The 16,157-nt window shown below is 54.1% G+C and overlaps 1 protein-coding gene across 1 annotated transcript in view; it reads right to left on the bottom strand.

Moving 5' to 3' along the window:
- Positions 1-16,157, bottom strand: part of PRRX2 (paired related homeobox 2) — a 51,327-nt gene extending 35,170 nt beyond the window's left edge. Inside the window, exon 1 of the mRNA XM_049896528.1 lies at positions 15,756-16,157. Coding sequence (XP_049752485.1) covers positions 15,756-16,017 — 262 coding nt within the window. The 5' untranslated portion in view covers positions 16,018-16,157. The remainder of the gene's footprint in view (positions 1-15,755) is intronic.

Here is a 16,157-nt window from a genome sequence, read left to right as displayed (position 1 = left end):
GTTCCCCACTGCCATTCTGGGGAGAAGAGGGTCCCTGGAGGCCAGTAGCTCTGCCTCTCTCTGGGGACCCATACATGAATTACTAATAATAGCAACGGCAGTAATAATAACAATACTTATCCCAGCAAGAGCTGGTTCAATGTGCTATGGGAAGTGCTACCTGTCTCACGGCATCCTCACAACTCACATCTGTGAAGTAGGTGTTGTCATTATCCCCACTTTACAGATGAATTAACAGGCTCAAAGAGGGGAAGGCCCTTTGCCTGAGCTGACGTGACACCATCAGTCCGGACAGAGCCAGGGCGCCAACAGGGGTCAATCTGACTCCTTGGCCCTAACCTGGAGCCCCCCTCCCAGGAGCCCTTTGGGCACCCCAGGAGATCACTGGCACCAGTTCTTCTTGGCTAACAACTCCCTGGAGCTGCCACCCTCCCGACCAGGACCCTTGCCTTCTCCTCAGGGACCAGTCTGCACCCATGGGAAGGCAGAAAGAGGAAAATTTGTGGCACTGAGGACAGCCCCCTCTCCAATCACTGCTATTGTTCCATATTTCAAAGAAGGCAGCAAACATCTGCCCCCAATCCCCAGAAAGGCCAGGAAGCAGCCAGCAGGGCCTATGGAGCCCTAAGGATCCTCTGTAGTGGCTCTGAGCTGGCCTCTGGGGGCCAGAGGGGACACATTCCACCTTTGGCCTCTGGATGGGGCTTACCTAGTTCTCCTTCTTTCCTCCCTCCCTTACTGGCGCTCCCGCCCTGTGCCACCTGCTCTGTCTTCAGACCTATTATTCACCTAGACTTCTATCTGGTTCTGGTTTTGGGGGGTAGAAGGAGGGGAGGGTTTAGGGTGGAGCCTTGGGAGCTGGCACCCGATGGAGGTAAACCCGATATATTCACTTCTGTTCTTGAAGCCCCAAGTTCCGTGCATTCGCCTCTGCCATCTGCCTCCACAAACCCCAGGGCTACTTTATCATTGCAGAACCTGCCTCTGATGGCTGCTTGGACATCAGGTCCTAGGCAGAGAAGGGAGCCAGCATCAAGATCAGCATTCCCACGAGTGCAAACACCATGTCTAAATCAGCTTTGCCGGAATCCAGGGACTACTCGTTGAGTGTGCACGTGTGTGTGTGTGTGTGTGTGTGTGTGAGTGTGTGTGTGTGTATCCTAGACATGCAGTGAGAACCCATCTATAATCTCTGTGGGAGCATATCTGAGTATCTCGGTCTTCATTCTCAAGCCCTTTTATCTACAGACGTTCTAGAAGTTGCAATTAATCTCTAATTTGAATTTCTTAACCTCAAGTGCCACATTATAAAAATAGTTGTGTTGTGTTTTATAGATGATATTTGTCAAGAGATTATACATGGTTGCAATTTGTGCCATGTAAAATAAAGCAAGATGCTGCAGTCTGAACAGGAGCAGCAAGCAGGCCCAGCTGGCAAGCAGGCCAGGGCTGCAGCAAACCAACGCTGTCCTTCCAGAGGGGAGACCCTAGGTCACCGGGCAGGGCTGGGCTGTGTGGTCAGGGCAGAGGGGTTTGGGACCTGTAGGGGGACTTAGGGGGCTGGATAGCCTGTCTCAATTCCGGACAGCATAGTTGGGTACCAGCAACGGCCACTGGGGCAAACTCCTGGGACTCAGAACTCTGTTCCTAATCTCAGCTCCTCTTCCTGTGGGGTCTTAGGAAACATTTCCCTTGGTTTTTCCATCTGTGAAAGGGGCTCGACAGTCCTGAGCCATGCATCTGCCCTAGGATCCCCTCCGCCTGCGTGGGTCAGGGAGAAGCTTAGGTTTCTGTTCAGCAACCCCTTCTCGAGAGGTGTTGGGTCTCCTTGCCTTCCTCCCAAGTATCAGGGAGAGTGAGAGAAAAAATGAACTGGTGTTTATTGAGCACCTACTAGGGGCCACCCACTTGATCTCATCAACTCCTCTGAACAACCCCAAGCCCCAGGGACTATTATGATGCCCATTTTGCAGATGAGGAATTTGAGGCCCAGAGAGATGAAAGCATTTCCCCCAAATCACCCAGAAAGTGACGGGGAGGCCCGGGCAGGTATCCCGAAGGCAGTATATCCTGCCTCTGAGAAGGTGGTGGCCTTCTGACAGTGGGGACCCCCTGGAGCTCTCTGGGGCCGATTCCCCATTTCTGTGCCTGCATCACCAGTGTGGTGTGCTGGGAAAATGAGGGTTGTGCTTGCCCTAAGATCCCCTCAGCCTGTGTGGGTCAGGGAGAAGCTTGGGTTTCTATTCAGCAACCCCTTCTCGAGAGGTGTTGGGTCTCCTTGCCCTTCCCTTCCTGAACAAGCCTGGGTAAAGTCAGAGTGAGCCCAGCCTGTGTGCTCAGGGCCAGGACGAGTGGGAGACACAGGCCCAGTACCACCATGTCCTCACTGCGTAACCCATCATTCTGGGCCTCAGCTTCCTCATCTGGAAGTTGGAGCAATAAGGCTGCCCACCCCTTTGGGTGTCTGGGAAGACGTAATGAGATGATCCATGCAGAAGGCTTAGCACACAGTAGGTGCACAATAATTGGTCCTAACTGTTGGGATCCACAGTGATGATGATGATGAAGCTGTGCGTGCTCACAGCCACTCCCACCCATCATCCAGCTAAACTATCCCGACTCTCCCACGCACCCCAAACTCCCTCCATTCCTCACGGGATGCAGGATTTGCACCCCACCAATCTGGGACAGCCTTCCTCATCTTGTTAATGGATCTGTTAACGAAACTTCCCTCTCAGGGTCTTCATGGAGCTGTGGCACACAGCCCTGGTATTGGGTGCGTGACATTGTGAATTCACCACCTTGGTGGCTATTCAGTTGCCTCTCCTCCCGTACCTCCCCGACCCCTGCTCGGCAGCCATCCTGCCGACAGTGGGTTGGTGAGCCCAATGCTGGCTCTGGCTCCGAACAGCTCCTAGACCCTCCCCTGCCCACCTCAGGCCCCGGGCTCCTGAGATGGTCCAGCTCTCAGAGCTGCTAGGCCTGGGTCAGATGGGGCGGGGCAGCCATTCAGGGGCTGTGGCAGTCGGAGCAGCCTAGGGGCTTGGGACAACCAGGACACAAGTGCTGCCCAGAGTCAGCCACTCACTTCCTGGGTGTCGGGGAACATGTGCTCACCGAGAGAGCCACTGGGCAAGGCCTGGGTGCTCTCTGATCCTCCACAACCTCCATGACCCACAGAAAACATCCCCACCCTCTTAATGCAAAAAGCACAAATCTGGAACAAGACTTTGCTGCTTCCCACACCTCTGCTCCTGGAACAAGCTAAGCTCTTTCCCACCCCTGAGCCTTTGCATCTGGTCTTCCCTCCCTCTGAGCCCCCTCTCCCACCTCTTCTGGTTGACTCCAACTCGTCCTCCAGGTCCTCCCTCCAAAAGTCTTCTCTGACCCTCCAGACCAGGTCGGGCCCCATGACCTGTTGTCATAGCAGCCCAGATGTCTCCTTTGTAGCAGGGACCACACCTGCACAGGGCCTGGCACAAACTATGTGCTCAACAAATGTTTGCGGTAGGAAGGGAGGAAGGCATCACAGCATGCCTCCCCACTTCTCCTCCCTAGAGAGAGAAGCCAGCCCCTTAAAAAAGCAGCCCCCCTTTGAGTGCGGCTCCACCCAGCTTTGAATTCCCTGCAACAGCCACAGTTTTCTTTAAACAACGGCCCTGCTTTCAGTTGGCATTAGAACTTTGCCCTTTTTTTTTTCCTTCCCGGTGAAACCAGAGTAGTCCGTTTTTACTTCTTGTCTCCAGCAATTTCCCTCTTCTAGCCCTGACACTCTCCTCACCGGGAGGATGTGGTGGCAGGGCGGCTGGCCTTCCAATTAAAACACGATGTCTCTCAGAAATACGAGATGCCCAAAGGTGGGGGCCCCTCCCTGGCTCACACCCCCACCCAGGCCCTTCTATCACAGCACAGTCCAGAACCCCCTTGCCTGGCTGAGACATGGGCCAGGGTCTGCACAGGTGTGTCCTGGGAAAGCAGAGCCACAGGGAGGGCCTTCCTCAGGGCACTGGGGATGGTTCAGGACAGGACAAGAGCCAGGGAGACGGGGAGGGGGAATCCCTCCCTGGCAGGGCCTGGGACTTTATCAGGACACTGACGCTCCATGGCCATCTGGAGACCCAGTATGGGGTGTCGTACTTGGGCTCTGGGGATCACTGCATATTTCCTGGGTAACCTTGGGCAAGTCACTTTGCCTTCCCGAGTCTCCATTTTCTCATCTGTACAATGGGGATAATGCTTAACTTCCCTCATAAAGCTGATGGTAAGAGCTGGATAACAGGGAGCTACTTGCCTTTGCGTTCAGCTCCTGAGATTAGAAACCAGGTCTGGCCTCCTCTCTGGGGTTCTCGCGGCAGGATATCTCAAGACAACACACATGTGCATTCGATGAATGAGCCAATGAATGAATGAATGAATTCCATCCAGTTTTTTTGGAACCAAAGAGCAGGGCAGATCTTGGGGGTGCTGTGCATGGAGTTTAACATCCAGGCTCTTAGGGGATGGCAGGAGAGCCTCTTTTCTCCGGCTTCATCATGAGGGGAACAGGGAACAAAATGCCAATCTGTCTTTTCTTTCAACGTTGGGATATTTTTTCTGGATTTTACTCCTTCATCTGGGATACATACAGCCCTTCCTTCTTTAGGTCTGAGGCCAGATTGCAATACTTGAATGGATGCCCTTTCCCCTCTGAGCCTTGGGGATCATGCTTTAGGTCCTGGAGAAGGATTCAGAGGTCCCAGCCCCCTACCCTGAAAGACATCTGCATTCAAAGGCCCTCTGGCTTCCATACTCACAGGGTTAGCAGTGGGGACTTTGAGGGGCCACCTGGCCCCAGTGAGGGTAGGGTGAGCCTTCTCTCTCTGAGTTGAACCCATCCCATCCTGCCATCAGCTATAGACTGGAAGCCCTCTGAGGGCAGGGGCTGTGTCAGATCCACTTCCGAAAGCCTACCATCCTTAGCACAGGACTTGTGCCTCTGTGCTTCACAGCATTGTGAAAAGGGTGTCAGCCCTGAGGCTCCAAACTGCGCTTCTCCACCTGCTATGTGACCTTGGGCAAGTCTCTTAACCTCTCTGAACCTCTGTTTTCTCAGCTATAGTCGTAATAGTAGATGTCCTTTCTGAGCACTTGTCATGTACTCAGGCTGAGCATTCTGCTTCCATCATCTCACCAAATCTTTAAGACCACCCTGCACGGTGGGTACGATTCTTATCTTCACATGACACATGAGGAGCTTGGAGAGAAGAAGAAACTTGCCAAGGTCACACAGGTGGTCAGGGGCTTGACCAGGGCTCAAATCCTGGCTTCTCGTTTCCCATGCTCTTGTCCATACTGCCCCTAAAGTGAAGGATTGTAATGCTCTATGCCCAGGGCTGGACTATATGAAGAACAGGGCATCAGTGTTGGAGGAAGACTCATTAACAACCTGTATTATGCAGATGACACAACCTTGCTTGCTGAAAGTCAAGAGGACTTGAGGCACTTGCTGATGAAGACTAAAGACCACAGCCTTCAGCATGGATAACACCTCAACATAAAGAAAACAAAAGTCCTAACAACTGGACCAATAAGCAACATCATGATAAACGGAAAGAAGACTGAGGTTGTCGAGGATTTCATTTTACTCGGATCTACAATCAACACCCATGGAAGCAGCAGCCAAGAAATCAAAAGATGCACTGCATTGGGCAAATCGACTGCAAGAGATCTCTTTAAAATGTTAAAAATCAGAGATGTTACTTTGAGGACTAAGGTGCGCGTGACCTAAGCCATGGTGTTTTCAATCACCCCATATGCATGGAAAAGCTGGACAATGAATAACTAAGATCAAAGACGAATTGACGCCTTTGAATTGTGGTGCTGGTGAAGAATACTGAATATACCATGGACTGGGAAAGAACGAACAAATCTGTTGTGGAAGAAATACAACCAGAACGCTCCTTAGAAGCAAGGATGACGAGACTACGTCTCACATACTTTGGACGTGTTGTTAGGAGGGATCAGCCCCTGGAGAAGGACATTATGCTTGGTAAAGTAGAGGGTCAGCGAAAAAGAGGAAGACCCTCAACGAGATGGATTGACACAGTGGCTGCAATAATGGGCTCGAGCTTAGCAACAGTTGTGAGGATGGTGTAGGACTGGACAGTGTTTCGTTCTGTTGTGCATAGGGTCACTATGAGTCAAAACCGACTCGACAGCACCTAACAACAACGCCCAGGGCACTCACTGTCCCCGTGCAAACAGACCTTCATGTTACTGGTTATCACCAGCAAGAAGAAAGGACTGACTAGCTGAGTTGGAGGAGTGGCAGGGAAGGAGGCTCCCAGGTCCTGCAGGGTGCAGGAAGGGGCCTAGGAGAGCAGGGGTGAGATGCCAGCCACTCCAAAGGGCCCTGTACACCCCTGGGGTGAGGGCAGCCAAAACCTGAACCCACCTCACCCTAGCTGCCTGCTGGCTGGACCGGCCGCCCGTGGCACCATCTTGAGAACATTAGGGGCTGTTGTTAACAGATGTTTTCTGTTATGTGTTATTTGTTAGTCTAATGAAAGGAGGTGCACTTGCCTCGATTGCAAGATCTCAGCATTCTGCAGGGGTTTTATATGGGAGGCCAGCGTGGAGCTCTGGCACGGCGAGGAGGAGGCCGCGAGGCCCCTGCAAGGCGCGCCCGGCGGCTCCTGCTTTGATTCCGAGGTTTGCAGCCATTCGTGTGGTAATTCCAGCTCTGGTTAAATGTCATTTTTAATAACACCGTCTCTGGTGTGTAAATGTCTGCACCCATGGTAAGAGGAGAGGCCAGGTGGGGGAGGGTGGTGGGTCAGGGAGAACAGGAAGAGAGGATGGGGGAGCGAGTGGCCAAAACTTGGGGCAAGGAGGCTGCCCCCAGGGGCAGTGGATCCCCAACTCCAGACGAGACTGTGAGGGGGGCCCTTGGGGTGAGTCTTATGGGCACTGCAGGGTGAGTGGGTTGGGGTGGGGCATTTTAGTCAGCTCCCCAGGTGACTAATGCAGGGAGCCCTGGGACCACACCTGGACAAACACAGAGGGGTAGCAGAGAGGAACAGGCTGGCAGGATGCTGGGAGGGGGCTTTTCCAGTGACAGGAGTGACAGAGACCCCTGGCTCAGAAGTGAGGCTTCCACCCCTTCCCTCCTGCCCCTGCCAAGCCCCTGCTAGAGGGGGTCGGGATGCGTAATAAGTGAGAGACAGAAATCTTCCCCTATGGCAGCGCCCCCTTCATTCCAACCCCTGGGCTGCCTTGGGGCGGTACACAGTAGGTACTCTTTGAATGCTGCTGGATGGTCAATAGTGAGGTTGGGAGGACTCCTGCACACAGGTCTCTGGGGATGTGAGAGCTCAGAGCAGCTCCTTCTCCCTCCTGTACACCGGCCCTCCCCTCTCTATGCCCCAAAGAGGACCATTTAAAGAGAACAAACTGAGGAGGGTGATAGAGTACAGAGTCCGCTCCGGAAGGAGCCTTTGAGAGCATGTACTCTGGTGGCACTCACCCTTTAACGCACATAAAATCACTGGGCAAACCAAAAAACCCGTTGCTGTCAAGTTGATTGCGATTCCTAGCAACCCTACAGGACACAGTAGAACTGCCCCATAGAGTTTCCAAGGAGTACCTGGTGGATTCGAACTCCTGACCTTTTGGTTAGCAGCCATAGCGCTTAAACATTATGCCACCAGAGTTTCAAAAAAAAAAAAAAAACACTGGGCAGACACTGTTAAATGCAAATGCCTAGGCCAGGATCCTAGAAAACCTGATTCCATAGTTTGAGGTGGAGTCTAATGCCATGCATTTTTAACCAGCTCCTCGGGTGCCCCTAATGCAGTGATTCCTGGGACCACACTTTGACAACACAGATGGTCCAAGCCCCTTGTTTTACAGTTGGGGATATTGTGGCTCAGACCAGGCTCAGAGAGGGTGTGTCCTGAATTGTCGGGTTGGGTAAGGCAAGGTGGGAACCCTGGTCCTGACTCCCAGTCTAAGGCCTTGTAGGCAGCAATGCTACTGGAGGTGACACGTCCTCAGATGCCAGACCTCAACCAATTGAGGCACTCGCTCAGCTCTAGGATGGAGGGTCCCACGGTGGAAGTTTCTACTTCTCAAAACCTCTGTGCCTCCTCCTACCCTTTCACTGTCCTACATTCAGAATCTTCTCCAAAGCCTGCAATCTCCCCGGCAGCTCTCTGCCCACCACCCAGCCTCTTGGGTCTCCAGGTCCCAGCTTCTTGGCGTCTCCTTTGAGTCACCCCTGCTCCTTTCTAATCCCTTCCACTGGTCCCCAAAACCGGAAGGTGCCAGCCGCCCATCCCACACACAGAAAAACAGAATCAAACACAAAAAGGGACCAAAAATAATACCTTCCACAGCCTGCTCCATTTTTAGGACACAATAAAAAATACCATTACCCACCCATCAAGAGCTCCATGTGGCCCACGTCCTGTCATCCCAGAGCCCCTCAGAACCAGACTTCCCAGATGTAGAAGGGCCACCAAGCAGGGCGGTGAACTAGGGCACGGGGCAGCGAGAGTCACTGGGGAATCAATGCTTTTTCCGTCTTTTAACAACCTTTTTTCCCAGGACATCCTAAGAGTTTGTGGCTCCTGGGTTCTGGCCAGAGTCTGCCCTGCCTCTGCTGTGCTCGGCAAACCCATGTGTCCATGGAGGCCACGGCCTCTTCCTGGGCAGCTGTGTCTGGCTCGGCCCCTCCTGCACTGCGGAGCATGCTGCAACCCACTAAAAAAAAAAAAAAAAAAAAAAATTTTTTTTTTTTTTTTTACTAGCCACTGCCAAATGAGCACCTTCTCCCTCTTCCTCCTCTCAGGGCCTCAAATCCCACCACAGCCTCCCTTCCTCTGCCCAGTCTTCATGGGAGCCAGGCGAGATAACGTCCTTCAACCTCCACCTGTCTGAATAGGAAGCTCCCATGGCTCTCTCCTATTCACCACCTTACAGAAGGCACTTAATCCTTGGCCCACACCCAAACAGATAATGTCCACTCACAAGCTGCCCGCAGCCACCTGCCCACTGGGAGCCTGGGCTTGGAAATTTGGGCTGCGTGTTGTTTCTGACAGGGTGTGAGTGTGTGACATGGGTGTGTATGTCTGTGGTCTGTAAGACTGGGAAGTCCAGACCACCATGTGGTCCCCAAATGCCAGCCCACAACCAAGTTTTCACTGACCTACTGTGAATAAGAAAAATAGGGGTAATTAGTGAGTTTTTTGTCAAGCTACAGTGAGTCAGTTTTGAGGGCTGTCTTTACCCTGAGATGAAGAAAATAAAAGTCTTTCTTGAATGTAAGGATGGGGGCAACGAGATGGTAGTTGTTGTGAGTAACGGCTTTTCTTGGCAAAATTTTAAAACTAGCCACTCTATGCCAGTTCTTTCAAGTTCCTGGAAATGTCACTGTGGCTTGAAATCAGAAAGTCTGGAAACCTCAAAGCTAGATTCTGAGCCTTTGAGACAGGCAGTGGGAGCTCCTGACCTAACACATAGTCGATACTCAGAAAATGATTGTGGTATGAATGAATGAATGAATGAATGAGTACCTACAGGAGGTGAAGGTAGAGTAGGGAAGGGAGCTGTCTACCACTGTTCCTCAGAGACCCTCGATAGCTACCCCCATGTCCCAGGCAGCTAGATACAGCCCCATGGAGGGTGAGTAAGGCCCTTTCAGTTGTTTCTGGGAAGCAGGTGTGGGGACCCACCACTCACTCACACAGCTTCAATGCCCCCACGCAAATCTGGTTAGTTCTGAGCCTGCCAGGCCTGACCTGTGACCCAGGCCAGGCTGCTGAGAGTATTGAGGATGCCCCGCTCCTGGCTGCCCCATAGTCCCCTGAATGCAGCCCAAATCTGCTCAGGGGCAGACATCCCTGATCAGACAGTGCCCAGTATTGTCACTGACTGGCTTTAGACAGTTATTAAGGGTAGAGGCTTTAGAACAGGATAGGCCTGGGTGAGAATACTGGCTCCTGTGGGAACTTTTCTAAGCCTCAGTTTCTCTTTCCATAAAATGGGGATAATAAAAGGACCCACTTCACACAGTTGGTGGGAAGATTACCCAGGATGATGCATGTGAAGCCCCAGCCAGACACACAGTAAGAACTCGGTTAACCTCCCTGCAAGTGTTCCTGGTCATTCTTGCCACATCCCATGTCCCTTCTATTCCACTCCCACAGCCTCCAGCCCCAGGGCAGCAACCCAGCCAGGTTCTAACACCAGTGCCCCTTTTTTATAGGCTGTTCGGGGGAAGCACTGTTTTCCCCTTAGACTACCCTAGGGTACACTTCTGCCATGGGTCCGCGCTGTCCCTTCTGGGCTGTGACAACACAGAAGTGTCCCCAGTTCTGCCTTGTCCAGTCTGAGTTCACATCCCTGCCAGGGACAAGCCATGGAAAACCCTTCCTTCCTGTCTCTACCTACTTAGAAATCTTAACATGCATACAGTCTCCATCCCAACAGTCCTACTGTGTGCCAGCCCTCAAGGCTCATCTCCCCCTGCCCCCTCAGTCACCTGAGCAAACTTCGGGCTGAGTCTCCCCAACAACCAGGCAGGGTTTCCCCTGCCCGTTCCTTCAGCCCAAACACATATACTGAGCTGTGCAGGAGAGAATTCTGGACTTGGGATCCTGAAACAAATCCCACCCCTGCCTCCCTATTGGTGAGACCCTGGCAGGTCGCTTTCCCTCTCTGGACGATCACTGGCTCTGCCTGATTTACAGGGTTGCTGTGAGCATCACAATGAACTATAATGGAGACTCTTTGTTGAACACCTACCATGTGCGAGGCACAGTGCTTGGCACCTCACATCCACTCAGGACTCACCACACTTCTGCGAGGGCACTACTATCCATCATTCCTATTTCACAGATGACAACACTGAGTCTCAGGGTGCTTTCTAGGCTCAAGGGTAGTGTGTGTGCAGATGCTATCATTACTGCTCCAAAGTTACTTTTCCAGGGTCTTCTGAGAAGGGACAATGACAGCTCCAGCCCTGCTGAGCTTCTGCCCATGGAAAGGGTCCTTGTGGGGGCTCTGGCCAGTCTAAGGCCTCTGTGCCAGGCCCTCAAGCTCTACCCAGATATTACATCAGATACAGAAGCAAGGTCACCCTAGAGCCATGAATGACGAGCTACATAGATAGCAAGTACCCTCCCTGCTGACAAAAAGCCAGAGATGGAGACCATCATCACCCACCCTGGGAGACCCAGCGGTTCTCAGACTGAAGCCCCCCAGCCTCCTGGCTGGTTCCTCAGCCTCTCACTCCACCTCCCCTCCCACCACCCCCTCCCCCTGGCATCTGGCCTCTGCCAAGAATCGCCCCCACCTGTCAGAGGGTCCAGGCAGCCAAGATCCAGGCTCAGTCACACCACTTCCCTGGGAGGCAGGGCCCACCACGGGCATTTTCTAATCCCAGGTCAAATCATAAAGCAGAATCAGGAGGGGCTCACAAACTCCTATGCACTGTCTTCCATCATGCAAGCAGGGAACAGTGTGACCTTGAGAGGGGATGTGACATACCCAAGGTCACACATGGAGACAGCAGCAAAAGCCAGGACCTGAACCTGGGTGTCTTGACTCCAAGTCCAGTGTTCCTTCAGTGCAGATGACTCTGTCCCCACCAGGAAAGGGACAAATGAGAAAGAAGGGAGGGAGGGAGAACACGCTCCTCTTGAAAAGGCCTGGACCTGAAGAAATCATTTTGTCTCTTTCCCCACCAGCCCTGCTACTGTTGGCTTCCTCCCACCTGGCCTCCTCCATAGCCCCAGAGGCTGCAGCTTCCCTTTTTCAGAATCAGTGCATTGGAGGCGGGTTAAAAACTGAAAGCAGATCTGACCCTCTCTTAAAAAATCAATGGTCCCTTAGGCCCTCCACTCCAGACCCTTGGGCCCTGTCTGCCCATGCCTAGCTCGGAGGAGGGGCAGGTCCCACTCCCCAAGCCAAACTCACTCTTCCCTTCCCCTCGCCTCCATTTACACAGCAGCTGCCGTGAAGGCCTGAGCCCAAGCTCCCAGCCCTGGGCTCCAGCTGCCACAACGTGGCCTGTGCCTTAGACTCCAAAGACCCACTGTGCCAAATCTCTGGAAGGTGGATCCTCTCCATTCTGCCTGCAGCAACAGGTACCAGCCCTGAACAATGACCGGGGGCGTCACCCTGACTGGCTCTGGGGGCTTTGTTTATTTTCTCAGTGTGTCCACAGTCCCTGTTTCCACCCTGCCCACAGGAGGGAATGCTTTAAAGAAAATCTCTGTTATTAATGTGGTTTCTTTTGTTGTAAGTCATCACAAAGGCAGCAAACGAGGCTTTATTTTCCTAACGTGCTTGGCATAGCTCAGCGCCCCGGCTCAGACCTCAGCATTTGATTTGGGAGGAACCCGAGACCCCAGTTTGTTCTGAGTCACCGATGAAGCCACAGCCTTCCCGGCCCGTTCCAGGGGGAGCCTGGTCTGGGAAAGTCATTGGCAGGAGTAGGCTATGTCTACTGAGTGGCTTTGTGAAAACAAAAGATTTAAAAAAAAATTTTTTTTGTTTGTTTGTTTTCTTAAATTTTCGCCTGCTAACCTTGCTGGTTGAAAATGCACCAATTTTCTAACACGTTTGTTCCCCGTGAACGTTAGAGCTCTAATAAGGTGTATCCCATCTCTCTTTGGTGTCTGTCTCTTTCTTCGGATTCAGAAAACAGCCCCAGAAGCCACAGGATGACCCACTTCCAAGTGTGCCTGAATCGTTGCAAGGAGCCAGACTCCTGCAGGTCCAGGACTGGAGAACTTGCCAGCCCGAGGCCCACGCTGCCTGGAGTCCTGAGCCCTGAGGTTGGTTTGTCCTCTTTGGAAAGGTGATGTGGGCTGGGCTCACCCTTCTCCCCCAGCTTTGGAGACTTCAAGACCTGGAGACCCACAGTTAGCTGCAGAGGGATGGGATGTCTGCCCTGCATCCTCCTCCCTCCGCCCCTGCCTTTCAGGCCAGACCCAGAGAGAGGGATTCTCACAGGGCAGGGGTGGGGAGTGGGCAGCCACAGCATCCAGCTCCCTCTCCAGGAAATACCGCTTGGCAGCAGGCTCCCCATTTGGCTTTAGGGGGCTGCTTGATTCTACATATAGCTTTTGGATTTCATGGGCTAGTGATTCTTTTTTTTTTTTTTTTTTCCAATTTGAGGAACAGGCATAGGATTACCATTTATTAATTTCGCCAAGTAAGGACATTAAAATAAGATGGTCTCCAGTGAGTATCACTGTTATTTTGTAAAAGAAAGATGTTTAACATTTTAAAAAGTAGGAAAGATACAATGTCAAAGACAGTGAATCCTTTGAACTGGACTTTTTAGCTTCTTGATAAACTCTCTAAATTGTCCACATTTTTCTCGTTTACTGAGGCTTGGAGAAAAATCTCCCTGGGGGCCAAGAGCACTGAGCTGGACCTGTGGTTGTCAGTCCTCCTCTGGGCCAAGGTCTGGGCAGAGTTTCCAAGGTGGGAGCCAGCCTATGAGTGCCTCGGTGACCCCGGCCCCATGCCTCTCACAGATGAGGGGGAGGAGACGCCTGTCCTGGGTACACACTGACTGACTGCTGTCTTCGGGCCCTGTCCCACCTCACCCCACACACAGCAAGTCCCTTGTCCCCAAACGCACCTGTGCTTGGGTATTCCCAATGTGCTGAAGCCCCTCTTCAGGAAAAGGCCCATGGGCCTCATGGGCCCTCATGGAGGGTGGCAGAGCCCAGGCTCACATCCCAGTTCACACTAGCTGTCCTGGGATTCCAGGGGAAAACTGCCATTCAGAGACCTTCTGCACTGTCTCAGGGAGAAGCGAGGTCTTCCACTGGCTGGGGGCCAGGGCAGAAATGGGCATCCCACCCCCTGGCCAGGATGAGGGTACAAAATGCCTCGGTCTCCTTTCTTTTTCCTCATCGCTTCTGTGTGCTCTTCTTTCCTTTTCCTCCACCCCACCCTTGCTCCCTTTTTTCTCTTTTTTGTCTCCCTTCTTTCCCTTCACCTTCAATTTGTTCCTCCTTCTTTCCCCCGCACCTAAAGGGTCCCCCATGTGTCCAGGAAAAATAAGAGACCTCTGTCTATGCCGGAGGGTGAGGGAAAGGCTGACTCAGAGCTGCTCCTCCCAAAAGACCTGAGCTCCTCAACTGACATGTGGCTAGTTTTTACCCCTGGTCACATCCTTCACCTTCCTATCAGAGATCTAAACCCCAACTCCCTGAGGTGGATCTGCCCACTTCCTGCTCACTCCAGAGGGTGAAGACAGCTGGGAGTCCACAGAGCTGGCAGGCAGTGGATGCCACTTAGCTGGCCACAGTAGTTCCCTGTGAGGGAGCCAGGGCCTTCACCTCCATGGCAGGCAGCCGCGCACAGCCCCACCAAATGCACCACAGGCTGGAGGCCCTCCTGAAGGCACACAGCAAAATGCAGGCATGTGTCAGGCGAGCCCCCAGCAAACGCACATGCTCCTGGACACGGTTTCAGACTAGGCTGCAGTCACCCTGTCTTTCCCTGCACCTCCTCTCATCTGAGAAACCAGAGGCATGCAGCTAGCTGGGCACCCCTGAGCCCTAGAGGCTGGTGCAGGGGGTGGGGGTACCCAGGGGTAGTGGTAAGGCTGCTGGAGTCAGGAGGGTGACTCTTAAAGGTCCTAGAGCCTCCAGCAGCCCAGCCTACTCCTCGGAACTGGGGAATAGGGGCTGTAGTCTCTTTAGATGGATTCTTTGGCTGGGGTGGGGTGCCACCCCCTCTTCAGGGTGTAGGTGAACTGCAAGACTCTGTACACCCCTCCCCTAACCCACCTTCTCACACACAGCTGTCCAGGGCTGCCTGGGACCTTTGCTGTGTCTCCATCTTCTCCTGCCTCCCCTCCCCACCACCCCCACTTCTTACCTACAACTCAGGATTCTGTTTGACTTTTTAAAAAAGCCACTTGGGTGGGTTGTTTGTTTTCAAAGCCCCCTCCTAATGACCTTTAACCTCGGAGGGTGAGGAGAGGCCTGGTTGGCTAGGCCAGAGCCTTCTGGGCAGGGTCACCGAGCTTAGGAAGCTGCTCTGTGGGGGCAAGCTTGGGGGAGGGAGGCAGGCGTCCCCAGCCTAGCCAAAGACTGTATCTAAAGAAGACCTAGTAGGATCTAGGGGGTGCACAGACTTTGAACGCCAGAAGTGTGACACGTGTCAAGGAGCTTTGCCACTCTAAAGCCTCAGTTTCCCCATCTGTAACATGTCAATAATCACACCCACTGCCCAGGCTGTTTGGGAGTTAGGTGAGGGCTGGGCACACAGGTAGCTCAGCCCTCAGTGATTGCCAGTTACACATCCAAGGACTCTGTCTGGCCAAAAGAAGGGTCCCTCGCCCAGCTGAGAGTCCTAGTCAACCGCAGCCTATCCTGTCACTGATAGACAGCCATTCTGTGGCTATGGGGCCAACCATTAACTCCAGCGGCAGCGCCCAGAGCCCTTCCATGGCCGGGTCCGCATCCCGGGGAGGTCCCGCCGCTGTGTCTGCTCCGACGCGTCCTCGGGCAGGCAGCCTCCGCGCCACCCACTCCGCCCCTACTCTGGGGTCCGGCAGACTGAGCGCCAGCGTCTCCTGCCTGCTCCACTGGCGCCCCTGCGGCCCCGCGCCTCTCTGGCCCTGGCAGCCCGCTCCTCTTCTGCCCACTCCGCCCCGCACACCTTCGGCCCCGCATTTCCGTTCCCACGACCTCTCTCTCGGGTCCCGTGTCCCGGCCTGGCAGCCTGCGCCCGGGTGCACTTACCGTCCTGCGGCGTCGCCTCGCTGCCGCTGCTGCCCCCGGACGGGTCCCGCGCCGCGCCCTCCCGCGCCTCGGCCCTGGCGGCGGGACGCGCCGCAAGCCGCCCGGCCGCCGCCACCTCCTCCAGGTCCAGGAGGTGGCTCACGGTGAAGTTCTTGCGCGCCTGGGCGCAGTCGCCGGGCCCCAGCGCCGGCGGCGGCGGCGGCGGCCCCGGGCCCAGCGCTGGCTTGTCCAGGGTGAAGGCAGCGGTGGCGGCGCTGTCCATGCCCGCGAGCGGCCCGGGGCAGCAGGCGCGGGTCGCCGGCGCGGTCCGAGGCGGGGGTCGCCGGCGCGGGTCGGAGCGAGCGCGCCCCGGCCGCCCCACGCTTTGCCCCGCTAGCCGCCGCCTCCTCGCTCCGCGGCCGC

Source organism: Elephas maximus, chromosome 9, assembly GCF_024166365.1.
Source record: "Elephas maximus indicus isolate mEleMax1 chromosome 9, mEleMax1 primary haplotype, whole genome shotgun sequence".
Classification (NCBI taxonomy): Eukaryota; Metazoa; Chordata; class Mammalia; order Proboscidea; family Elephantidae; genus Elephas; species Elephas maximus.
Note: the sequence above shows the minus strand (reverse complement) of the source record. Positions and strands in the feature narration are given on the sequence as shown.